The 27,521-nt window shown below is 39.7% G+C and overlaps 1 protein-coding gene across 1 annotated transcript in view; it reads right to left on the reverse strand.

Annotated features, from left to right (window-relative positions):
• Nucleotides 1–1,884: 1,884 nt before the first annotated feature.
• Nucleotides 1,885–27,521, reverse strand: part of EGF (epidermal growth factor) — a 93,662-nt gene continuing 68,025 nt past the window's right edge. The window contains 9 exon segments of the mRNA NM_001003094.2: nucleotides 1,885–2,905; nucleotides 4,821–4,926; nucleotides 7,894–8,011; nucleotides 11,040–11,204; nucleotides 16,342–16,486; nucleotides 18,063–18,185; nucleotides 21,482–21,607; nucleotides 22,301–22,417; nucleotides 26,900–27,022. Coding sequence (NP_001003094.2) covers nucleotides 2,670–2,905; nucleotides 4,821–4,926; nucleotides 7,894–8,011; nucleotides 11,040–11,204; nucleotides 16,342–16,486; nucleotides 18,063–18,185; nucleotides 21,482–21,607; nucleotides 22,301–22,417; nucleotides 26,900–27,022 — 1,259 coding nt within the window. The 3' untranslated portion in view covers nucleotides 1,885–2,669.

Consider the following 27,521-nt stretch of genomic DNA (forward strand, 5'->3'; position numbering starts at 1 on the left):
GTGTCTCTGCCTCTCTTTCTCTCTGTGTCTCTCATGAATAAATAAATAAACGAATCTTTTTAAAAAATAAATAAATGCCACATATTTTCCTATGGAGTTATGCTGTCGCTTGCGTATGGCTACTAGCTACAAAAGTCCTATCAAGTTCTAAGCGGGAAAGTACTCTCTGCTTCAGGAATGTCTAAATTTGGAAAGCTCAGGTCGAAACAATGCATACAGCTAGAGTTTCTCATTTAAAGACAAAAAAAGAAGGAAAAAGTAAAACAAAGCAAAAGATAACAACATGTTGCCTCTCACAGCTACTTAAAATGACTGGGTATCTTCCTTTTCTCCCCAGATTACTTTTTAAGGATTTATTATTTAGTGCTTTTAACACAATTATCACACAATAATAATTGATTTACATGAAAAGGACATGAGCTGGAAATTAAGGCCAATAGTAGAACTTGTTTTAAAAGAATACAGTAGGGATGCCTGGGTAGCTCATTGGTTGGGCATCTGCCTTTGGCTCAGGGTGTGATCCCGGGGTCCTGGGACTCTGCAGGAAGCCTGCTTCTCCCTCTGCCTATGTCTCTGCCTCTCTCTGTGTGTCTCTCATGAATAAATAAATAAAATCTTCTTAAAAAATAAAAGAATACAGAGTAGTCAGCCTTCATTAGATGCTAGAAAAGAGGGTGGAATGCCCATTTTATATGTAGTAGGCAACATGTTAGTCAAACAGAATCACAATCAGGCATTGTGCCCAATGAGACCATGAGAGTTAGGAAATAAAAATATTCAGTTTGGAAAAAATGAAAATCAAACATCTCAGATGAAAATGCTCTTTTCTAAAATAATTTCTTAAAGGAGGATATTTCTGGTAGAAATGTGGAACCATAAGAAAGGGAGCTATCTCTTCATGGTGACTTGGTGATTAAAGAATGCAAAGTACGCTTTTTCTTTAATCTGACCAGGAAGCCAGTGTTACCACCTCGTTTGGGATTTAACATGGTCCCAATTTATGAGGTATTAGATTCATTGAAAGTCTTGAAGGAAAAGGGATTATCTGGTTCAAAGATAATGTTACGTTATGAGCTACTATGGTCTCATGTCATCTCTTTAGTTATCATTGAAATTCTAAAAGAAAGAGGTAGTAAAATTTTTAAAAATTGTATAATCTGTACCCTGAAAACTTCAGAAATGCTTGATTTTAGGAAGAAAAAAAAAGATTCACATTTCAGAATATAATGTCGCCATAGTTGGGAACATTCTGAGTATTGTTTTCTGAGGTCATTTCACTCATTAGAAAAAAAAAATAGGTCTTCTAATCCTTCAGGGTACCCACTGTCAATTAAAGGAAAATTTTATACAGAATAAAGAAAAATCTGTATTTGTATAAATCTGTGAAAGGGGTCACACTGAATAATTATCTAATATAAGTTATCCTCCTCACCACTAAATCTTTACCAAAATTTCTAAGTATTGACTTGAAGAGATGTGCTTCAAATCCTTTTTATGCTGATTTCTGGCCTAACCAAAGTCTAAGGAGTTGAAAAGAAATGCAAGAAAAGATAAGCAAAAGAGCCAGCTAATGCATAAACTGAATAATCCAAAGGCCCAAATAGTCTACACTTACTGTATTAGGTTGTGTGATTTATAACAACGTCTTAGCTATAAGAATAAGATTGAATTAGAACACCTTGTGAAGTTTTACTTTACAAAGTTACAACAATACATTTCAAAACTATTTTTAGAACTTTAACAATAGGAAGCTCTGACAATCACCTTGGCAAATCACTTTGGTTCAACTTTAATATCCCTTAGAATATAATTTATAACTTAACCAGGAATACAAGAAAATGTTTATGTTTTATGATGATTTTATTTAAATAATTAGAAGATATTCGTTGTTCAAAATGAAAATAAATCTGAAAATTTGCTTGCAATCTCATATTTGAAAAGAAGTAAAAATTCTGTGCCAACACATGAAAGGAAAATTTACCGTTTTCATTAAAAACATTTCATGGGGAAAGAATAGTAAAGCTTGAGAAACACCGACGTCTCTTGAGTTATTTTTTAAAAATAAAATATTTTAATTCAAAGATTTTAAAATAGAAAAAATAAGCCAACTCATTCCAAAGAAATCAGGTTCTAAGTTAATACATTTTTTGGTCAATTTATAAAAATTCATTCCATGAAATTAACAGCATGGACCACACCGATGGTAGGTTAGGTACCTACAATGTATCATAACAGCAATTTTAATATTCTAATCATTTTTATAAGATTGAACTAAATATTCTGTCCAGATAAAAGGAATTACCTTATATAAACAGACAAGTGTGGTTACCTGCTTTCACCTAATTTCTTCTGGGGCTGCAGAGAAAAAAAAATCTGTCTGTATTGACTACAGAAGATAACACAGAGTAATACTGTGTTCCAGTTTCTAATGAGTTCCCTAGTGATTCTCCCAGTTGCTCTTACTTGAAAATCTGCAGTGGGACTGCTTGAAGGAAGAAACAAAAGCACAACTACATATTTGTCTCCAGGACCCTGGGTTGGTGATTAGTTGAAGAGATTGTGGCACCAAAATCTGTATTTTCCCTCTACTTTTTGAAATGAAATATTACCGTCTATCAATACAGTTTATACTTTTTGACCTTTTAATTCCAGTTGTCACTGAATCAGCTTCATTTGGTGTGGTGGATCTGGGGCCCTTTGTTGCAATAAGGGTTAGCTGATAGGAGAGACTGTGGCTTCTCAACCCCCAAAGCAATGGGCTGTGCCTCATAGGAGGGGACAGAAAAGCTCTGCTCCATTGACTGAGAGCCGGTGCCTCTATTACTGGATGGTGGAGTGCAGCAGCCTTGCTCTGTGTCCTTATATAACTGGTGTTCATTTCTCCATGAGGTCCGTTTTACTGACCCTATACAAAAGGAATAAGAAACTTTAGGGTTCACATCATTCACAATGTCCATTCGCAATGTCCAGCAAGAGAGGCCCTAATGATAGTGATTAGAGAGTAGGCCTGAAAGATGAGACACAAAATGAATCCATTCTCAGACTCTCTGGACCCGATTTCTAAAAAATTAGTCTTGGTTGGATGAGATGATTCAAAGGCCATGCTTGACATTCTTCTGACATTCTCTGTGCATTTCTCTCCCCTTCTGGGAGACTTGAGAACAGAGCTGAGGTGCACTTGCATGCCTAGCATGGTACTTTGCCCATAGCATGGTGCTAACTCAACCTGCACCAATTGATGTTGGTTGAGGTCAATGAATATGGTTCCTTGGATCCACCGCTAGTACAGCCTGTGTTTTTATGGGTTTTCCAGGAGCAGAAAAGGAATTGGCTCAGAGCCAATCTCAATCTTTTATCTCATTCTCCATTCTACTTCCCTACCTTGGATCTTTTTGTGCACTTTTATCTCGTGCATTTATGAGACAGCTGGCCGTGATCAGAGGGTGTGATCACTCAAATTGGGAGACAGTTTTATGAATGGCCTACAGAGAGTAAGTCAAACCACAGTAGAATAAGCAAAAAAGCTATTCTAATCTTTTCCTGTGCACTTAGCTAACCAGATCCTGAGTTCTTTTCTGAGTTTAACCATACCTTGGTCAAATCATTGTGCTACTGATTAACTGGAAAAATTATATATACCTCCACAGTGAATTACTTCTGTAACAAAGAATCATGTGCTTTTAGCTCCTCAAGAAAAAGCAATATATAATGATAGGATATTCCATTACTTTCTCATAACATTGGTAATAATAACAAAACCCAAGCAACTTTTGAAAATGCCCAACGTTTTCATTAAGTGGGGAACAAACCTGGTAACAGTTTATATATAAAATTTTATTTATTGTAGTTTTAATATTCAATTCTAAAGTGTACCTTAATATCCAAAGCCTTCACCAAAGGAAAAAAACGTTCTACTGAATTTGGGTTACATGGCAATACACGTATGAGACAGATGCAGAGTGAGTTTTGTAAAACAAGAATCCTATGTTCTCTCTTTAGGGAAATTTGAAGAGGAGAGTAACAAGCATATTCACAAAGGGCAGACATCAGAAAATATAAGCAAAGCTGAAACCCCCCCTCAGCACAGAAACTGGTTTTGTTGGCTCAAAGTTTCTCTGAAACTTTCTAACAGCGTATGATTCAAACATGTTCAACCTTGTCCTCTGAGTTATGAAATAAAATTGATATCTGAGCCCCATGCTCAAGATGTTTATCATAATGCAACTCTTGGCAAAAGTATTATAAGGTATCTAATTCCATTTCCACCTGAAGCAGATTGAATTCCAGAGTAGTCTGAGAACCTGGGTTGTTTTTATGGACCCTCTCCCAGTAGCCCGAATGGACTTCACAGATGGCCAGGCATTTGGCTGAGGGCTGGCCCTTGATAAGATGTAAACACTCCCAAATCCCCAGGAAGACCCTCAGAACAACTTAAATTCACAGGAACCTTCCTACTAGAACATGGAACACGTTTTCTTGGAGTCATTTACAATTTCACCAGAACTATACCTATGGCTACCAGTACAGATCCCTAACCCCAAGAATGATCTAAAAAATGCAGCTGAATTCAAAATAGTCACTCATTGTGTGTTTGCTCGAAGTGATCTAGCAGACTGGTATGTGACCAGAATTTTGAGCGAACATGGTAATCTCGTGCAAGATAAGAATCTAATCCAAATGCATTTCTCTAAAGGTCTATGGCATTTCACTACAGCTCAGCTGCTCACATAGCTTATACAGTTTAAGTATTGTATCTGCGCATCCGTGAGAATTTCACATTCAGGAAAACACTCAGGATCCAGGTAAAGATAGCCACTCACCTGGCTCTGGAGAGGAAAACCGGCTAACATCTGCTGACTCACCATCCTTGAGGGCCATAGGTTGACTTCCATTCCTGAGATTTTGATGTTCCTTTATAACCACAAACTGCAGAGTATACAGGGGAGGAAGGGAGGGAGAGGACATAGCTATAACTCATCAATGATTTCAACACGCATTAAGTCAAAGTCTATGGCTTCATTGTGTTCATCATATGGAAGGTGGAAGCTGAAAGAAAGGCCCTGTCAAATTTCTCTCTCTTGCTAATAAAAGATTCAGTTTTCAACTGGGAGCCTTATGTTGATTAAGGCAGATAGGCACTACCAATGCCTTTACTGAAGATCTATTCTAATTCTGGTATCCTAACTTTTGGGTCATGGATCCCAAGGGTCCCACTGTTTTATTTAAAGCAATCCAAGAATCCCTAAGTGTTCTAAGCATTGCCCAAAGACCAGACAAATAAGAGCTCATATATGTATGTACTCCAATTTTTCAAATACATGTGTTTGTTTAGTTAATAAAATTCATTTAAACATGCTACCAAGTTCTGAGGAGGCTGGGGTCATTAGCAGGTAATAACAACTAATAGCATAACTACTGTTTTGCAGGAATCCCCCAAATGCCTTTTCATAGTTGAACACTTTAGCAACAAGAATTCTAAAAGGCAGGCCCAGAAAGATTCAGCATTTCTCTTTGGTCAAAAAAATTATTATTTTTGTCCTTATTGTATCACCCACAATTGATTGGGCACTTGGAGTGTAGGCTGACCAGAGTCCACTGGCTCACATTCACACTAGATGGATTAGGTATTAAAATAGATCGATGAAAGAAAATAGGTCAATGCTAAAATGAAAGAAAATAAGTTATCTCATGCCTTAGGACAAATAATGCAATTTGCAAAAGTCCTTCCTCACCAATCAGTAAGGGGGACTGCCCCCAAGATTTTAGCTGATCATGCTCTCTGTTGGTTCAGAAATGGACCCTCCACAGGAAGAGTCCATAACTCAGAAATAAAATAAGGAAAAGGGAATTGAAAAAAAACAACAAAACCCTCCCTGCTCATATTTCTCTTTGAGAAAAGTGTAGGAAGCACAACGACTGGAGTCAATTAGGGAGAGAAATGTTGGCGAATCCCATGAACATGTGTTTCCATTTTCTTATTTTCCACAATGCTAATTATCCTTCACTGCTTTCTCTTCATTAATGGTCTCTCTGCAGTGACATATTGCAAAATCGTTACACGATCCATTGTTTAAGGGCATACGCCATTATTTCTGACTAAAATCTAAAGCCAGCCCCTCTGCACTGCAAATTTTCCAGCCACATGTTTGTCTGCCCAGAAGAACATAGGTCCTCAGATTCTGGGATGAGATGAGAAAAGCAGCTGATGGAACCAAATTCGGTTCTGCTGCTTCTCCTGCCATCTCAGAGGCTCAGCTCTCTCTTGCTCCCACTGAGATCTGTAGCAGCAGCTGGTGTCAATGACAATTAGAGTGGACGGTTATGATGGGTTGGGGGGCTGAGCTCAGCAGCCCAAGGCCTCCTCCTACAGCTTGGAGCCAACAAGCTGCTAATGACAGTGGCAAATGTTTTTGATTTTTTTAAAAACTAGATACAGATGGTTTCTCCTTCTTTTCCAATGATTTCAAGAACATGAATTAAAGTTGCTACTCAAAACCTGAATGAAATGCCATAGAGCCCAACAGGTGCAATACAGGTCAGTCAGAAGTCCACACAGTCATGAGCACTCAAAGAACTGAGGATGTTCTAGAGGTAAGCCCACCAAGAAGCACACACTTAGGGATCTGAAGATACAGAAGGAATCTCAGAGGTCATCTAATCCACACCCCTCAGTGTCCTGAAGAGGAAACAGGGGATAAGTAACCTACTGAAGATTCAGACAGCCAATTAGTAGGAGTGTAAGGCTAGACTTCACATTTCTTGTTTTATTTTTGTATTTTAAGTCGTAGCCAGAAAACAAGTATACACTGAATGCCTATAAGAGGCAGGATCAGTGATGACCTGTTGAGCAAAAGCATGGCCACAGGAAAGCTATTCTCTGGGAAAGAGTATGGTGGGGGCAGGGGAGTGGGGGAGTGGTGTGGGAAGGAGACATATGTTGCCTCTGCCCCTCCAAAACATCCCCTAATAACCTTTTCCCTATTTGCCCACAGGTTTCAATCCCCCAATGGATCTGCCACGTATTAGACCAGCCTCTTCTGCAATATATGCCCCCAATAATACCAGCAGTACACACTGAACCACTCAAGTTGTCTCTGACAGGTGTCTGGAAATGGAAATTCCAACAGTTTCAAGGAAGCTTAGCCTATCTAAGCTTGCCCTATACGGTTTCAAGATCAGTTACTGAAGTGGGTGATTTATGAAGCATTTTGAACTTCCCAATCACTATGCTTTTTGGAAAATGTATAGGTTTGCCAGATAAAATACAAGACACCCAATTAGATTTGAATTTTAATGTGAACATTCACTATAAGTATGAACTTATCTAGGTGTCCTGTATTTTTATTTGCTATACCTGGCAACTATTTTGCTGCTGAAATTTAGGGATTTAAAATGTATGTGAAGAAAAAAAATATTAAGAAAATTAGAGGGATCCCTGGGTGGCGCAGCGGTTTGGCGCCTGCCTTTGGCCCAGGGCATGATCCTGGAGACCTGGGATCAAATCCCACGTCGGGCTCCCGGTGCATGGAGCCTGCTTCTCCCTCTGCCTGTGTCTCTGCCTCTCTCTCTCTCTGTGTGACTATCATAAGTAAATTAAAAATAAAAAAAAATTAGAGCATCAGCTGTGTTTCAAAGAAATGAATAAACAAACGAACAAACAAACAGCTACAGTGAGAAACCAGAAGAAAAAAGAAAGAAAAGTAGAGCATAGTCTTGGGCTTTTAAGAAAACGATTTGAAAGAGATTACCTAAAAATTGGGAAAGACTTTTTACATAACTCACAAAAATACAAGTTAGAAGAAGAAGTTACAGGATAGAAGAAAATTATGAGAAAAAATTAACTGGGATCTACATGAAGCCAATTTCTTGCTTCATGTACTTTGGTCACATTACCCAAGGTTGGGGACAAGAGGCCATCCTAGCCTCGCTGTCTGAAGGCCTGCTACTGCTACCTTCTCTGCTTGGCTCTTCATAAGGATTCTTTAAATTTTTTGATGACAACTTCTTAGTCCTGCAATAAAGCCAAAATGTGAGACAATTTCAAAACAACACACAACCAGTAGCCCACTCAGTGATGGTCAGGGACAACCACTTTTGCTATTGAAATATAGGTACCTAAAATGTCTGAAAGAAGAAATATTAAGAAAACTAGGAGCATAACTTTGGGTTTTCTCTGTATTCTTTTCTGCAGAACTTTCCAGATGATATTTCATTTTTTTCAAGGTTCTGTGAGATGGCTGGGTTCCTCCCACTAGTCTGGTTGCTGAAAGGCATCAGACACAAGAACACAGAGTGGAGGACCCAAGAGAATACTATCTCATAATTGCCAACCTAGGAAATAGGATAGGTCTCTTGCCTCTAAATCTAGCTTCATAAATACTTGTTTGACAAAGATGAAGCACAAAGTCTATAGAAGGCATGGTGTCATGCCCGAGAGGAAGGGGAGTAAAGTGGGAGAGATCTAATAATAGGCTGGGATACCTGTCCCCAGAGCTGTAGCTTCTAGAGGGAGAGAGAGAGGTACATAATGTATGGAGCAGCCATTGAAAGGAAGGCAATGAAGGAAATGTGGTGGTAAAGACCACTAGCCAGGGACGCCTGGGGTGGCTCAGTCGTTGAGTGTCTGCCTTAGGCTCAGGGCATGATCCCGGAGTCTCAGGTTTAAATCCCACATCAGGCTCCCTGTGGGGAGCCTGCTTCCCCCTCTGCCTGTGTCTCTGTCTCTCTCTCTCTCTGTGTCTCTCATGAATAAACAAATAAAATCTTTTTTAAAAAAAATATTAAAAAACCACCAGCCAGCCCAAGATTCCAAAAATAGTGCTGCTATCTTGGGCAGGTGGCAGCTAAGTCCCTCTAGGAGACAAAGAGTATCAATGTTCAATCGAGACAAGAGAGGCAAGGAGTGATACAAAAGGAGGAAATAACTGATTCTAACTCTTTAAGGAAAATCATTCAATATGCCTCACTTAAAAACTCAAGGGTAGAGCTGTATTTATCGGTATACTTTGGTGACATGACAATATTTAGACTAGAAGTCTTAATTTGATCGTCTCAGAATCAATACACCAAAGTACTGATGCAGTCAAAAACATAGTCAAAAATTTGCAGGGGGGTAAGCTGCTCCACTGATCAGAGCCATTAGGTAAATACCCATACATCTGCTCAGAAAGAACTTTACAACTTTGGATGCCTTTCAGTAAAAAGAAAAAGAGAAAAGGTTCTGAGGAGTTTTCTTTTCGAAAAAATAATGCTTATCACTTTTGATTTAGATATATGGGGGTCAGAAGCTAAAAATGTTCTTATTTGTACATAAAGTCTACTCTAACCAGCTGAGCTGGTCCTTGAATTCTAAGTCCAAAGAGCCAGCAATCTGACATTAGCTTTCAATCCAGAGTTCTGAAGAACATCAGCAGAAAATAAAATTTATTTATTATGTCATAACCCACAGAATAAGAAAAAAATACTTAATAATTATGGCACACATGAACTTGAGTTTCCTGCTTCAATTCTTTCTACACTATTTGCCAAGCATCTACTTTTCTTTTGGCATTCTGTCCAATGGGACAAATCTTGATTATTTGATACTCTTTCTACAAGTCCAATACCAAGCTAAAAAGTGACATAAATGGTTACTGTTGAACTTCTGAACTAAAAATTTCAAGAGAACCTTGTCTCTCAAGGTGTAAAAGAGGTTCAGAACATGTTACTCTTGGTGGGAAGATTATAGCTCATAACAAATCCCCATGATAATAACATAGTGTTTATTAAGTCCTCTATGCCAGTTCTAAACTCTTAACTCAATTAATTTTATAATAACTCTTGACATTATTACTGTTCTTTGTTCCCATTTTATAGCAAAGGAAATTAATGGATACAGAGGTTAGATAACACGCCTGTTATGACTTCAGCATGACTGGGACTTGTACCTGCGTAGTCTGATCCTAAAACCCATGCTCTTAACCAGAATGCTAAGATACAGCAGGATCTCAGACGAGCACATCTTGGATGATATGCTGAAATTCTCCATAATACATGACACTTGCCATCTGAGTGGCTGCATAGCACTGGTAAATGTGGTTGAATTTTATTCTGCAGGTGGTCATGTAAGTACGTACTCCCTACATTTTCAGAGAATTGGGACCATTAGGTAAGTTGGCCTTAGGTTCTTCAGCCATAAAATGATGAAATGGAGTTAGATAATTCTACAAAGTTCCCTTCAGCCCAAAAGTGTAATGACTCAATAATTTTGTACAACACAAGCTCTAACAGTACATAAAATGCTTGTCAACATTGATGATAGTGGAGGATGAAGCCCTTTTCAAGAAAAAGGAAAATGATCCCTTCACCTTAATGTAGTATTTTTTGAGATTAAATGTATAAATATTTTTGCTCCAGAGTTTTCAACTTTTACTTTGAAATTACTGAAAACGCAAAACCCAAGGACCTTCCAAGTGAGGGAAAACACTGATTCTCTTGAACAGAAGTTAATGCTTTGTGGGAAATCCACTGCGGGGGAAGGCAACCATGAAAAACTAATTATGCCGCCCACATGCGAGCGGGGGTGGGGTGGGGGGAAGCAGGTGACGCCTAAGAGAAGAAAAGTGGACTATGAAAGTGCATTATGCTCAATAAAAACCCCATAAATGGTGCAGATAGGAGCACCCGGGGGGTTCAGCAGTTGAGCATCTGCCTTTGGCTCAGGTCATGATCCCGGGGTCCCAGGATCGAGTCCCGCATGGGGCTCCCCGCAGGGAGCCTGCTTCTCCCTCTCTCTCTGTGGCTCTCATGAATAAATAAATAAAATCTTTTTCAAAAATGCAGATATACCGACAAAGACTGGAATGCAACAAGGACAAGGAAAACCATCGATGTTTTAGAGCAGCCACATCCTCAGCCATTTCTTGTTTTCTTTTATGGTCATTCCCCCTTTCAAATCAATGTGGCAAGTGTGCAGAGAAGGTTCATCTCCCGGAGGCAGGCATGCCCTCGGGCGGGCGGCGCTAGAGCCAGGTGCAAGGTGCACGGGAGGGAAAGGTCACCTGTAGCAGTGCGCGCCCCCCAGCCCGAGCAGCAGCAGCAGGACGAGCACGGCCACGCCCACGGCCACCGCGGCGACCTGCCGCTGCCGGCCCTGGCCCGCGTGGCGCAGTTCCCATTTCAGGTCTCGGTGCTGACATCGCTCCCCGACGTAGCCAAAAACACAGCTGTAACAACACACCAAACACAGGTCAGCCGCAAGCCCTGGCCAAACACGCAGATATTTTTCAGATTCTATATCCTGCTTTCAACCCCTGCATTCCCCAAACTGGGCTCTCTAGAAGCATATGGAAAATCCATCAGGGGTCAGTTGAAAGCACTGTGATGGACAAGTTCATGCAGCATGGGCCCCCGCCCCCCTTGGTCTGTTTGCACCCGGACTGATGAGGGATTATTTGCATGCCGCCTCTATAAGGCATTGCAGAACATTGATTAAAGATCAGCTTCTGTTAGGCTAGAGAAGCTACCTTTAAGACCAACGCAAAGCAACTCTGCCCCGAGAGCCCAGAGAGTTTTTGAACAAATGTTTGGCCAGATTGCAGAGAGTATAGGTCAAAGGAAGGAAGAATTTGAAGGCAGAGTGAGTCCCTCACTGGAGACCAGGCTTATACAACAATGTGTAGTCTCTGAACAGGAAGGGCAGCCTAGCCGGCCAAGGAAACATTTCTTTTCTTTAAAAAAAAAAAAAAAAGCAAAACAAAAACAAAACAAAACAAAAAAAACCACCACTGGCCCGAGAGAAAAGGTCTCAGTGAGGCCACACGGACATTTGCGTCCTTTCTCCAAGGGAGAGAAAAATAAGTGGAGGAAAAGGAGCTTTCAGTGTTTCATTAGCGAAATGGTAACTAGAGTCACCAGCCACCCGCGGGAGCCACGGCCGTGTAGGTAAAAGTAAATGAAACAATGCTGCCATCTACTGGGAATGTATACTTCCAGAAATTATGGGATCGTGGGTACAATCGTATTCTATTACTCTTCACAGGAGCATAAAAGTCAAAAATATTCCTTTGAGCATTTTGAGCTACTCACTTGTTAGGAATTTCTCCCCCCCCCCCCCCCCCCCCCGCCCCCAGCCCTGGGTCAGTTATCTATCTGCGCCTCATTCCAAAAGGACCTGAAGAATGAATGCCCAGGGAATTGATACTGGTTCTCACCGGGGGAAGAGAGCTTGGAAAAAGCATGAGATGAAACTGCAAAAGATCTAGATCCGGGGATCCCCGGGTGGCTCAGCAGTTTAGCACCTGCCTTAGGCCCAGGGTGTGATCCTGGAGTACCTGGATCGAGTCCCACATCCGGCTCCCTGCATGGAGCCTGCTTCTCCTTCTGCCTGTGTCTGTCTCTAACCACCCCCCCATCTCTGTCTCTCATGAATCAATAAAATCTTTAAAAAAAAAAAAAAAGATCTAGATCCTAGTCCCAGTCTAGCTTGAGTTGGTCATAAGAGCGTTGGAAAGTCACTTTCAGAGAGAAGAGGAATGAAACTAGCATTTGTTAGGCAGCCTATGTATCTGACACCATGCTAGGCACTTTTACTCGCTTTACTTTCAATAGCAAATTCCCATTTTACAGATGAGAAAAGTGAGGGTCAAAAGAGTTAAGTAATTTGTATCAGGTCTGGCGAATGGCAGGGCTTTGGTTGGTTGGTTGGTTGGTTCAGCATAGCTGACACTGTTACATTAGTTTCAGGTACAACATAAGGATTTGACAAGAGTACACAGTATGCTCTGCTCATCACAGATGTAGCTGCCATCTGTCCCCACGTATCCCTGTTACGATGTCACTGACTATACCCCCTTATGCTGTGCCTTTTATTCCCATGACTTATTCATTCCATAACGGGAAGGCTGTATCTCACTCTCCCCTTCACTCATTTTACCCATCCCCCTACCCATCTCTTCTCTGGCAACCATCAGTTTGTTCTCGGTATTTACAGGTCCCATTCTGCTTTTTGTTTGTTTATTCATTTTTTTTTAGATTCCACGTAGAAGTGAAGTTAAATGGTATTTGTCTTTCTTGTCTGACTTATTTCACTTAGCGTAATATACTCTGGGTCCCTCCGTATTGTTTCAAATGGCATATCTCATCCTTTCTGTTGCTGCATAATATTCCATCACAAACACACACACACACACACACACACACACACACCATCTTCCTTATCCATTCATGTATCAATGGACACTTAGATTGGTTCTATATCTAGGTTATTGTAAATAATGCTGTGATAGATATCTTTTTGAATTAGTGTTTTCCTCTTCTCTGGGTAAATACCCAAGAGTAGAATTATTAGATTATATGGTATTTCTATTTTTAATTTTTTGAGGAAATTCCATGCAGTTTTCCACAGTGGCTGTATCAGTTTATATTTCCATCAGCAGTGTATGAGGGCTCCTTTGTCTCCACATCCTTACCGATACTAGTTACTTTTTATCTTTTTTGCTTTTAATCAGTGAATGGCAGGTTTGATCCAAATGGTTTTCTGATTTCAAAGCCTGTGTTCTTTTTGCTACATTAGGCTACTTCCTTTTTTCTTGTTTTTTAAATTTTTAAAATTATTTTTATATATTTTTTAAATGAAGTTCGATTTGCCAACACATAGTATAACATCCAGTGCTCATTCCATCAAGCGCCCCCCTCAGTGCCCATCACCCATCCTCCTGCTCGCCTTCCCTTCCATTACCCCTTGTTCATTTCCCAGAGTTAGGAGTCTCTCATGTTTTGTCACCCTCTCTAATTTTTCTACATTGGGCTACTCCCGAAAAGGGTTTTAAGCTCTGTGCACCTCAAGTTATTCTTCTAGAACGGATCATGAAAGAGATAACAGGATCTAAGTGTAGGAAGAATAACAGACTGTCAAGTTATTTCAGGCTTTCCTGGATACTGTTTTAATTCTAGCTATCTTTGGTTATAGTAATTTACTACCAATGCCTAGCAGCCACTTTTAAGCTGTTGGATGTTAATCTTAGAGATTTTAGGGTCTCAGGAAATATGCCAATTACATGGGCAAGAGTCCTGGGCAGCCAAGCCAAGCAGTAATATCAGGGCCTCTCTGGGCCATATAAGGCCCAAAGCAGTAAGCCAGCATTTCACATGGATGGGCCATCCACTACTAGTTCTTGGCATTATTAATTAGTTCTGTTTAACCAAGCAAAAGATTCTTGGGTTTATCTAATCGGATAAATTATTCAAATCTGAGTTTTTTTTGGTCAAATAATTTCAAGAAATTCTAGATTGAGAAAAGGTCAACAAAACTTTTTCACATTGTGGTGTATGTACTATGATCAAGAACTGAGGGCTAGAGTATGCAGCATTTCTCAGACTGATTTGACCACACAACTCCTTTTCCATGAAACATTTCACAACACTGGTGCTGGGGCAGCTTGATCTCAAGAAGACCTAGCCAACCTGTGGGTTGGTTCAAAGCCAAATCAGAATGAATGAGGACCTCCTTTTAGCTCAGGGGGCTTGGTCTTCTGAGAATCTCCAGACCAGGGAAACTTTGAGAAAGATGTGGGGTGTGGAGACTTCAGTTCTCACATCCTCTGCACCCCAGGCAGCCAGGGGATCTCTGTATCTGAGGGGAGCTTCCACTGCCTTCAAGCAAGGAAAGAAGAGGAGCCCTTTATAAACCTTCTCATGGTATTCAGAACCCTGCAGAATGATGTCCAGGAGGTGTTTCTAATAAAAGTTGGAGTGGTGAGCACTCCTAGAGATGTGTTATCATAGAATTTAAAAAATACAAGGTGAGGTCATTGAGGCAAAAGGAGGAAAGGGTTGAATGTCTGATTAAACCACATTTTTATTTAATGTAGAATTTAAAAACAAAGTTATGATCTAGATTAATGGGACCTCTGGTGATATTTTAAATATTGCTTTTGATTAAAGGTCCTTAAATATGAGTGTTATCTCTAGTTTAATTGTCATTTTGTAGCAATTCATGTTTAAAACCTTATCAGGGAACAAGATATTTTCATCAGGATTTAATGACAGAAAAGCAGTGTACTAAAGAGTTCATAAATCATTTAATGAATCGATGCCATCGGGTCAAATGAAAATAATGTACTAAATGCAATTCGTAATTGTGAAGTATCCCTCACATTATTGTAATATCTCTCATAATCTAAAGTATCATAGAGATAAACAAATCATGATCTAATAAAGTAGGACATTTATCTTCATGATTTCATTATTTTGGATAATAAGGAACCATGAATAAATAAAAAATAATTTATTCTTATCAAAATCAAGGATAACTACTGTGAATATGGATTTATCTTAGGTTAGAAAAATTACAGCGTCTGAATATGAAGGTAGAATTCTATGAGCATTGAGTCATTTTCACTAATATTCACGAGTATTTTTCATTATTTTTGTCTGGCTGATACGATTTATAATGCAAGGCACTCCTATTTAGACTATGTTTCTGCTGATTATTATTCATAAAATAATAAAAGCCTTTAAGCTTATAGCATCTATTCATGAGGACCAGAATATTTTATCACTTCTTCCTTAGGCACAGGGAAAATCATCAATGAGTCAGGACTCTAGCCACAGGAGACCTATTTATTTTTCTGGACCTATCAGCTCCCTCTGATTGACTTCAAAATCCAAAATCCATTAAAAGTAAAATTTGATGCAGAATTAGATACTGCCAGAAAGGAAATGTTTTCTGAGTAAGTATGGTAGGAAGACTCATAGTCACCCTTAAATCTACTTTTCAGTTGACTGTGCCCACTATTGAAACCTTCACAGGGATGAGGAAGGAGCAAAAACAGCAGGCCCCATTTCCGGCACTTGTTACTAAGCAACCGAAATGTAAACGCCAATATTAGAAACTGAAGAAAAATATTTTTTTTCCAGTTTTGACAATTGAAGGTAAGAAGTCCAGTGTGTATATATTACACTTTTGTAAATTCAGAAACATATTGTGGATGTTCTCCACATATGCAGCGGGAAACAATTCAAAGTTTTCAGGGATTCTTTCACAAACTCAAGTTTTCAGCTAGAACGAGAGGTTTAAGCCCCAGACTGTATCAGTAGTAACATCAAGTTAAGTAAAAGGGAAAATCACCAATTCCTTAAATGTATATTTACTATTGGCAGCTAGGGGGTTGGGGGTGGGGTTTGCAGAGAGGGTGCAATACATGTACACACACACGCACTTTATATATATATGTGTTTATATATTTTTCCCTAGCAAAAACCTAATTATAGAAGAACTTCCTTGATACAAATTTTATGAATTAGCAAAAGGTTACAGACTGCCACATCATACCTCTTTGCCATCACAAAGACTTGACTTACTTGCATGCGTATCTGTCGACTGCTTCAATGTACATACACACACCATTATAGAGGCAGTACCCATCATAGGATGAGGGGCATTCCCGATAACCATTTCTCACAGAATAGTGACTGTCCTCCATGGGATGAGAAGGCGGAGTAGAGTCTACAAAAATCAAAGACATTAATTTTACTTTCTGAAGTGATTAGGTCTTTCAGGTATCAATATCAGGAACTAGTCTCTGTGAACAATTTGTGATATAGTGTCTTTTAGTGACAAGAACTCAGAAGCAACTCTAGTTTCACTTTCCTAACCAGACTTCACATCATTCACCATGAAGCCAGCCATTCTTTCTTTAGGTTCAGTATTATCTGACATAAAGCATATTGGAGGCAAGTAAGGGAATGGTCAATTCTAAATTATTGCAAGGATCCCGAGTCACTGGTCTCATTATAAAAGTCATCTGTCATCCACAAACACACACTCATGGTGTGAAATGACAGCCAGCTTTAAGAGGGTCTCACTGAACAAAAGTACCTCTTTATGGCTTATAAACTACCAACCAATATACAATCCATTATCCCCAGTATCAAAAATTTCTCCCACACAATGCTTCTAAAAATGATTTAACTTTCAAGAGGGACCTTCAAAGACAAGACCAGCAAATTCAACAGAAAAGAAATGCTACCGTGACAGAGGGAATGTCAAGGTGGTAAGGTCCCTTTTATTGAGTGGTTCTCCACTCATTAAAAGGAAAACATTAGGGTGTATAGTTGACTATACAAATATTAGCAGTCTTTCAATGCCTTTAAGAAAAGCAAATTATGTGAGAAAAATAATATATTTTTTAAAAAAGACCCAAGTAAGTACAGAAATTTCCCTTCTTAAGATGTTTCCTGCTTGCAGAGCTGAAACAGATAAATTGCTGGCAGTGGTGGCGACAGAGTCCCTGATCCTGGTTTCCAGGGTCAGGATGAAGCCAGCTCCCCCCTTCTTGAGTGCAGATGCTGAGAAGATACTGCCCTTTGGGGAAAGCCTTGAGGAAGCACAAGTAGACCATTAACATTTAAAAAGAAAGAAACAAGAGGTGCCTGGTTGGCTCAGTCAACCGAGCATCTGGCTTAGGCTCAGGTCATGATCCCAGGGTCCTGGGATCAAGCAAACAAGCCCCCCCGCCCCCAATACACACACATATTGGGCTCCCTGCTCAGCGGGAAGCCTGCTTCTCTTTCTCCCTCTGCTCCTCCCCCTGCTTGTGCTCTTTCTCTCTATCTCAAATAAATAAAAATCTGGAAAAAAGAAAGGAAAAAGAGCTGAAGTTCCAATTCAGATCAAGAAATACTAGTTTTTTAAGGTAATATTTTAAAAGCTTTAAAAGTGATTCAAAATGTTAAGGGTCCAGATATCCTTCCTGATCTGCCTTGACCTGCAAAATTTTTCCAGCAGCCCCAGAAATCAACATTACAAATTAAGACATTAGTCGCATAGTTAAAGAGAACCACCTGTATTCCCACCGTTATTGAATTGTGAGCAATAAAAAAAAGAATTTATTCCAGATGCTATTAAATTAAGAAAACTTGACTATTTTACATTCCCAAGCTTAGCATCAACCTAATCAGGAATATAAACTCACCAGCTCAGTTGAATTGAATATTTCTAGAATCTCTAGAGAAATACATAGGGGTATAGAATTTTCCGAAATTAAGTTCCTTCCTTGGACTGAGACCACCCACCAACCTACCAGCACATATCTGTCCAGGTTCAGACAGGCTGCCAGCGCACATGCAGGTATAGTTTCCCTCCATATTTGTACAGGTGGCATTTTCCCCACAGGTGTGCATGCCCAGTTGGCACTCATTAATATCTGCCAGAAACAAGGGAGTAGGGAAGAGAAAAGTGAGGTACAGAGTAAAACCCTAATGACGGGCAGTCAGCTTCTAGTCTTCTACATATGCAATCCAACCCACCTGTTATGAACTGAATTGCATCTCCCCCCAAATCCCCATGTTGAAGCTCTAACCCCCAGTGTGATAATATTTAGAGATAGGGCCTTCAAGGAAGTAAAGTTAAATTAAGCTATAAGAGTGAGGCCCTAGTCCAACAGGATGGAATTTCTTATAAAAAAAGGAAGGGGGACACCTGGGTGGCTCAGTGGTTGAGCATCTGCCCTCGGCTCAGGTCGTGATCCCGGTGTCCTGGGATCGAGTCCCACAACGGGCTCCCCACAGGGAGCCTGCTTCTCCCTCTGCCCATGTCTCTGCCTTTCTAAGTGTGTCTCTCATGAATAAATGAATAAATAAATCTTTTAAAAAAATAAAAGAAAAGAAAAAGAAGAGACACCAGATCCCCCACCCCTGAACTACAGCAGAAAGACCATCTGAGTACATAACAAGAAGGTGGTGGTCTGCAAGCCTAGAAGAGCTGCCATCAGGAACTGAATCAGCCAGCACTAGATCTGGGACTTCTCACCTCCAGAACTGTGAGAAAATAAATTTCTATCTTCTAAGCTAGCCAGTCTATGCTGGCTTCTGTCATGGCAGCCTAAGCAGACTAAGACATTACCCTACCAGCCTCGGTTTCTGTTTCCCTCACATCTTCACATGAGCATTAGTGCTCATTTAGGCTCTTCTCTACCCCTAAATAGACCTGTCATATGTTCATGCCTGGAATGCTTTCCATTCCTTCCCATTTCTGCCTAATAAAAATTTACTCATGCTCGAAGGTCCATCCACAGTGATACTTCCTTCATGAGGTCTTTCCTAATACCTCAGACAGATATTCTTCCTGTTGGGAACTTTCATTGTAGTTTTGACTTCTCTCATAATACATACTTTCTTCACCACTTATCATGGCTCCCTGTCTGATCCCACTCTTCTCACAAGCAAGCACTACCTCCATCATTCTGGTATTCCTCACACTTCTGATTACTGTGTCTTTGCACTTAATAGGGCCAAATAACTATTTGTCACATTGAACTACTATCCTGAATGGCTCAATTTTAGTCTTTTTTTTTTTTTTTTTTTTTACTTCCATCCTGTTAAAATTTCTATGGACTGTTACCTTGAGAGTCAGAGAGAGCTTTTCCAAGAAGCAAAGACAAAAAAACAAAACAAAACAAAAAATGCTCTTGGCCAAGAAATACAACCACTCTTAAGAATAACAACAACAGGGATCCCTGGGTGGCGCAGCGGTTTGGCGCCTGCCTTTGGCCCAGGGCGCGATCCTGGAGACCGGGGATCGATTCCCGCGTCGGGCTCCCGGTGCATGGAGCCTGTTTCTCTCTGCCTGCTTATCTCTGCCTGTGTCTCTGCCTCTCTTTCTCTCTCTGTGACTATCATAAATAAATAAAAATTAAAAAAATATTAAAAAAAAAGAATAACAACAACACTTTTATATAGCACTTATTATGTACAGGCATGGTTAAAACACTATATCCACATATATATGGAAGAGGAGAAAGGAAGGAAGGGAGAAGGAAGGGAGAGAGGAACAGAAATAGTGGGGAAGGGAGAAAGTGAGGGAGAAAGACACACAGAGAGGGAACAGGAATAAGCCCATTCTTCCATGTGGCCTGAGGACTCCATGCCAACGAGGCAGGCTGGGCCATGACACCCTGTTGCATGTACACTACTGGAAAGAGGTAGGTTAGTGACAGAGAATCCAGAGATTAATGAGTTTATACATCCAAAATGTATACCTCCCTTTCTCTTCAAAGTAAATTAAATATAAAGCCTGTTTGTCTAAATCATCTATGAGTCAGTTTAATCAGAGCAGTGACATTTTCCTGACTAACAGCCAAATATGTGCTTAAAAGAATATTTACAAATGACTGTGGACTCCACAAAACTAATCTGATAAAGGTCTGATTTAAACCAACCAGATCCAAAAAAAACTTGGTAGTCATGACTGATATTTCATCTTTCACCTTAACATGTGGGAGAAAGCAGTATCATTTTAGTTTCTTATCGGGTCATCTGCCCTTCACCGTGAAAAGATTTGCATGTTTTCAGAAGGAAAAGAAAATACTGAAAGAGACATGTTAAAGCCCTGTTAAACTCCAGGGAAGCACTTCACTGGGCCACAATGGTTCAGGCAGGTCCCCACTTGTGCTGCGTTACTGTACTACTGACACCTGGAGTGGTAGGAGATGTGCACGAAGTGAGCTCCCACCCCAGAGGCCACACCCAGACCTTGGCAGAGGACGGTGATTATGAAAGAGGTCTTTTTTTTTTAAATTTTTATTTATTTATGATAGTCACACACAGAGAGAGAGAGAGAGAGAGGCAGAGACACAGGCAGAGGGAGAAGCAGGCTCCATGCGCCGGGAGCCGGATGTGGGATTCGATCCCGGGTCTCCAGGATCGCGCCCTGGGCCAAAGGCAGGCGCCAAACCGCTGCGCCACCCAGGGATCCCATGAAAGAGGTCTTAATCATTCTCTGCTTGTATCTAAATGTCAGCGGCTTGACTCTCCCATCTACTGAAACTTAGCATCAATAACTGCTCAATGAGCCTTCCACAGAACCACAGCCTCTTTCCAGGAGGCATGCAGCAGTGACTTCCAACAAGCCTGCAGTTCCCTACTGCTCAACTGCAACATTCAGTGACAACACGGGGCACCTGGGTGGCCCAGTGGTTGAGCGAGTACCTTCAGCTCAGGTCTCAATCTTGGGGTGCTGGGATCCAGTCCTGCATCAGGCTCCTTGCAGGGAGCCTGCTTCTCCCTCTGCCTATGTCTCTGCCTCTCTCTGTGTGTCTCTCATGAATAAATAAAATCTTTAAAAAAAAACAAAAACAAAACCCAAACCATTCAGTGACAATGAAAATGCTGGATGACGCCCCCATGACTGCTGGAGGTGTGGAGTATTGATGAGGCACTTGGAGTCACTCAAACCCCAGAGAAAGACTTAGAAAGGAGAGGGGCACAAAACCTCTGCAGGGTCTTGCAGGTGACTAGTGCAATCATATAGCATAAGGGCTCAAACCTGACTGTTCATCAAGAATTGAGATCTGTCCATTTGAACAGGTCACACTATTTCTCTTTTAGTCTTAATGTGTGTGGTATCTAAATTATATCCTTCTCAACGCATCACACCCACGGTGTTTTCTGATCCACGGAGGCCTGCCTCCACCCTCCTCCCTTGGCACACATGCTCTCTTACCCAGACAGTGGATCCCATCGCCTCGGTAGCCTTCTGAGCACTGACAAACATAACCACCTTCAGTATTGACGCACTTTGAGGAGGTAGGAGGGCAAATCGTGATGCCCATCTCACATTCATCTATGTCTGTGGGCAAAATGATGAACTAGTGAAATATGTAGACAATCCCAGTATAAGTGAGAATCATAGGAAAAAGAAGTATATAAGCTTGCAAACAATCATTCAGCCACTTACAGATACTATTTGGAAATTTAATGCAAACTCTGCATCTTGGTCATAAAGTTCACTTCCGAATCAATTTTTACAGATTGCTTAGGTGTCTGATCAGCTAAGTATGGGTAAATAAATCACATTGTGCCAGAGTTTCAGACTGTAAGAACTGAGATTTTTACAGTAATCACTAACAAAAATTTCAAGGCTATCAATATAAAATGGAAAACTATCCAGCACAATCTACTTATTAAGCTGAAACTTATGACCTAAGATTTTAGAGGGAAAAGTTGTTTTTATTGGAATTGTTGAATTTGTGAATTGACTCAAATTCAGATTCATGCTTTTGAAGCTAATTATAAATTTTCCTCCTTACTGTCAACTGCATACATTATGTAATTTTAATATAAACTCACTGTAATATAACAACATATTATCTATTTCATATACACTATATGCCATCCATCATCTTTTTAGCTAATATCAAATAATTTTTTTCAATCCTGCTGATTACATAAATCCCCTGGAGCTTTTGAATCAGTATTATCTGAAAGAATGTTTCTGGTTCACTATTTTCCAGATATTATGTGTATTGGCCTTTGCTCTTACCAAAACATAGCTTTCCATCCCCAGTAAATCCTTTCAAACACTGACATGTGGCATTTTCTCCCTCTGAAACACACTCAGCCCATGTACTGCATCCCACAGGAGCACAGTCGTCAGCATCTGCAAACAGCGAGAACCCCATTAGATCATTTGCAGACCTCCAAGGGAAAATGGACTTGAAAGTTTTCCAGCACTTCTTTCTGAGTTCTGGGACAGGTTAACCTCCAAATAGAAATACTTAGTTGACCTGTAAGCTATATCTATATTAAAGGACCTACAAGGTGCACCTGGGTGGCTCAGTGGTTGAGCGTCTGCCTTTGGCTCAGGCCATGGGTCCTGAGATCGAGTCTCGCACCAGGCTCCCCAGAGGGAGCCTGCTTCTCTCTTTGCCTATGTCTCTGCCTCTCCCTCTATGTCTCTTGTTAATAAATGAATAAAATCTTAAAAAAATAAATAAAGGATCCATAAGCCATGTGTTCCCATTTATATGCTCTCAGTAAATCTGTAGTCTTAAAGAACTATTTGGTATTCAAAGAGCCCTGTGTGAACTTGTTTATAATTTTTTTAAAACATTTGCAAATTTGAACTATAAAATCTCCAGGAGTAAAGGGGCTCAAATATTAACAGTTTTGTTTATTTGAGAATTCCCAACCACCATGACATACAATAGAGGTCAAGTATTCTTATCCCCCAAAGAGACATAGACTAATATATAACAAGTCGATCTGTGTACCAACATGACAGAGGTACAATAAATAAGAGTTTATTACAATCAAGCAAGATACAATAAAAAGACTTATTGTCAATTTACTAAAATTATGTTTCATATATTACAGAATATGTATGTCACAATGTATGTTTATTGTCAAGATTTATGCAGTGACTTGCAAACCTCAAGGCACTTTTATAAAGTCATGAACCATATAAACTAAATGCTGTAAATGGACCATTTTATTTCATACTCCATTGAAATGCAAATGCCCCAGGGGACAGAGCTGCATGTGGAGGCATAAACATGAGTAAGTTGGTTTTTTTTTCCCCTTTACTACTTATGTATATAATCATTCTCCAAACGCCACAGTTGGAGTTGGGGGGATCTAATATACCACAGCAGGATATAACCTATCATCTCACTATTCATTGGTAAGTTTGCTCATCTGAGTATAGAAGAGGTAAGAGAAGTCTTCTAAACTTGCCCGTAAATTAAAGAAAGTTAGATGAGTAGGATTCAGATTCTATGTGAATGCAGTTACGTTGGGTAACTGCATTTGATTTGCTTAGCTCTTTGAGTAAGATTTCTCTTGTGGGAACACATGCCCTTCATTCTTGCTTGGTCATCTCTCACTCATGACTTTTCAAGATGGACAAGTTCAGACTAAATCAATTATCCATTTGATTTGGCATTTATTTGGAAGACTAGCTCTCAAGTCACAAGGCTGTTCAGCATATGGTGGACAGTATCCAATTGCCCAAGACATTTTAAATCACTTGCAGAATTGCCTTAAATTAGAATATGATTCAGGATTTATTTGGTAAGTTGCAAATCCCAAGGCAGTTTTTGCATAATGAAAAGCAATAAATATGCAGTTGTAGGGGGAGATGGGCTATAGCCAAAGTGCTCCCTGTCACAAACTAGCTCTGGAAGAGACAAGTGCCTGGGCTTCACATTCCTGTTCTCCAAATTACATACAGGTGACACTTTTTGTCCAGTCTACTTCACGTGATTATTGTAAGGACTTGGAAAAAGTGATTAAAAAAAAAGACCTGACAATAATAAATTTTATATGTATGTAAATAAGGATGATAAAGAACAAGAGTATTGTGACACTCTGAATCAGAATTAGACTTACCTGATTCAGATAAGACTCAGAAAAGACTCTTGGGCCTATTATTTAAACTAATAAAATGAATTCATTTAAAAGTACCTTCTACATGCCAGATCCTAGTGAGAACAAACAATACAGAGACGGAGAATATACACAGGGGTTCTGCTTCCTTGTGTAGTTATTGAAGTACAAGTGTGATAAGCATGCTCAAAAAAAACAATACCAGGTTCTAAGACACCTGAAATAACTCATCTCACCTGCTTAGGAGACTAGGAAAAGCTTTCAGAGTGAGAGTATATTAAGCTGAGACCTGAAGGATACACAGGACTTGGAAGGGTGTAGAAAGAGCACTGTGGACTGAGAACACAACATCTGTCTGTTACAGGCAAGGCCAGTGTAACTGAAGCCAGCCAGAGAAAGTCAAGGACAGAAAGGCACACACTGAGGCTGGTGAGGTGTGTAAGGACTAGTTCACCAAAGCCCAACAGGCTGTGTTAAGAATTTTAAGTTTTATTCATGAATTTAGAACTCATTATTTTAGTAAACTCGACAACAAAACCTTTTTATGACTGAATTTCTTTGCCTTGTTGGATACAGATCTAGTTGCTATATACCAGTCTGTGTGCCTCTGGGGACTAAGAATATATTGATCCTAACCTAAAATCTATTATAGATTTTTCAAATTCTTTTTAGCATAGACACTTTAAGTGAAATCTCACTACAAAACATAAATATGACCCCTTAGCATAACACGAGTAGAACAAAAACCTCATAGACTAAGACAAAATAGAACACAATTCAGATATGGAAAAATGAGGTAGTTTTCACAAAGACAATCACTTCCATCTATTCTGCACAAGGTATAGTTTCATGTATGAAACAAAACACAGCTTATTATACAGTATACATATTCCAAATCTTTGCATCTCATCACTCCCCGATCCCACCCATGTGTCTAATTTACTGTCATTCATCTTGGTCTTTGAATCTCCCAAACATTAGTCCTTCAAAATATGCTCTGAACCTTTAAGGATCCCTAGCAACTTTGAAATTGTTCTCAATACTATTATTTATATTGTTTATAATAATTTATTTATATTGTTTTAGTCTATCATTTATTTGTCTCTACTCATACGGTGAGCTTCGAGAATAGGGCTATATTAGCTCATCATCATATCCACAGTGCTTAGCATAGTGTATAGCAAATAAATAATCACTAAATGAGTAATATTCCTAATGTGCTAATGCTTTCCAGACTTTTTCTTGACATGAGTTAAGAAAACTTGAGGTAGCCTAATTCTTGTATACATGACCAAAACTATTTGGTCATGATTTTCAAAAGTCGTTGGTAAAGTCAGTACCTTAATATATCTTAGTCTCAGTTTTCAAATCTATAAAGTGATGGGTTGTGATAAGAATCAAATTAGAGGGGCACCTGGGTGGCTCAGTTGGTTAGGCTTCTGACTCTTGATTTTGGCTCAGGTCATGATATCGGGGTTGTGAGATCAAGCCCCATATCTGGCTCTGTGCTCAGCAGGTAGTCTGCTTGAGGTTCTCTCTCCTCTCCCTCTCCCTCTGCCTCCCCCTGCCCAACTCCCTCTTTCAAATGAATAAAGAAATCTTTAAAAAAAAAAAAAGAATCTAATTAGAGGGTATAATGCCTGGTAACTCTAAAGCTCCATAAAAATTATTATTACCAAAAATATCCACCTCTGTGCTGATATTTTATAAAAAATCATACCAATAAGTTCTTTTTTTTTTTTTTTAAGAGAGAGAGGGAGAGGGAAGAGGCAAAGGGAGGGGGAGAGAGTAAGCAGGCTCCACTAGGTGAGGAGCCTGATGCAGGGCTCTATCTCACAACCTTGATATCATGACCCAGGCCAAAATCAAGAGTGGAATCCTTAACCAACTGAGCTACCCAGGCATCCCTGTACTAATAAGTTCTTACAGGGAGAGGTGAGAAGTCTCCAAGGTCTTGTACACAGACAAAACAGTCTGCAGACCACAAAAGTTGGATGAGCATTTTAAATGTATCTAAGGTCTTAAAGGGGAGCTTTCAAACTTATTTTTAGACACAGACACTTTGTTAAAATAAAATCTTAGTCAGAAATATAAGTAAATAAAATGTGTCAATGTAGAGCAGCACTGATTACAGGGTAGAGAGCAGAATGAAGGGGTGAGGTTTTCAGAAGTTCCAGGGCTGAGTGAAGCCCACTTTGAAAACCACTGACCTCATGAGTGAATATAGAGTATACAAGAATTAGGCTACCTCAAGTTGTTATATACTGAACAAATTATTTAGCATTTTGGTGATAAATGTGCAATATAGAAGAGAACAATTCTAACATTTGCTGTTTGTAAACTTGGAGAAGCTGAGGCAACCAACCTATATTGCTTCCCAGTTACTATCTACTTTTCACACTAATGCAAGTATAGCTAAATGGGCTAAATATCAAAATTACTAGGTATGGATGGGGATGGACTCAGTCAAATCTGTCCGGTCTTATTTTTTCACCTTTGTTTCCAAGTTAGATTTATTCAAAGAAGTTTCCATTCAAAGATTCTGAATGAGTAAAATTCATGTCCAGTCTCCTATGGGGCCATCTTCCTTGGGCACATGATTCAGAAAAGAAGAAGGACCAAAGTTTGAGTCCAAAGTTTGGCATCAGGAGTTTTGTGTAGATTTTGTCAAAGTTAGAGAGCTAAGTCAAAATTCTGATTGGTAAGATGGAAATTGTTGGAACCAAACCTATATTGGAGAATTCCTTATTCATACCTGACACCATGATTTCGGCCACTAGCATATGCTGAGATTCTGTAATGTTATCTTCAAATCCTTCACTTCTGGGTAAGACATCCCCTGGCGTTACGTGATTACTTAGATCTGCTTCACTACCTACTGAAGGTCAAAAGATACAGAAAATACAGTTAATTTACCTTATATGATTCAAGAAGTTTTGATTTAATTTACATTATAGCTGTTTGTTGGCTGTAAGTTCAGACTTACTCTTACAGTAAGAACATTCAGAGAAACTAGCAGTGTCTTGGTGACTTAGAAAACCTTGCCTGCTCTCCCACACCCTCCCAGCTTCACTCAGTGCACTTGGTTGAGGGTTGGGGGAGCCAGTGGGCAAAAGAACAGGACTCTTTTAGGTACTGGCAAAACCAGTAAGAGTAGAATAACAAAATTCTTATGCACATAATCAACTCACAGTCAACAGCCACAATTACTAAGGACAAATTAGTAAAATAATCTCCCCAACCTGCCTTCCATTTATACTCCTTCCTTAGGCTGCTTTTGATACTTATTTTAACTTTATTTTACCAGTATTTAGAAATATGGAAAGGTATAAACAAGCCATAATTTAATAGGTATGGGACCTATGCAAATCCCCAGT

Source organism: Canis lupus, chromosome 32 (genome assembly GCF_011100685.1).
Source record: "Canis lupus familiaris isolate Mischka breed German Shepherd chromosome 32, alternate assembly UU_Cfam_GSD_1.0, whole genome shotgun sequence".
In the NCBI taxonomy this organism is placed as follows: Eukaryota; Metazoa; Chordata; class Mammalia; order Carnivora; family Canidae; genus Canis; species Canis lupus.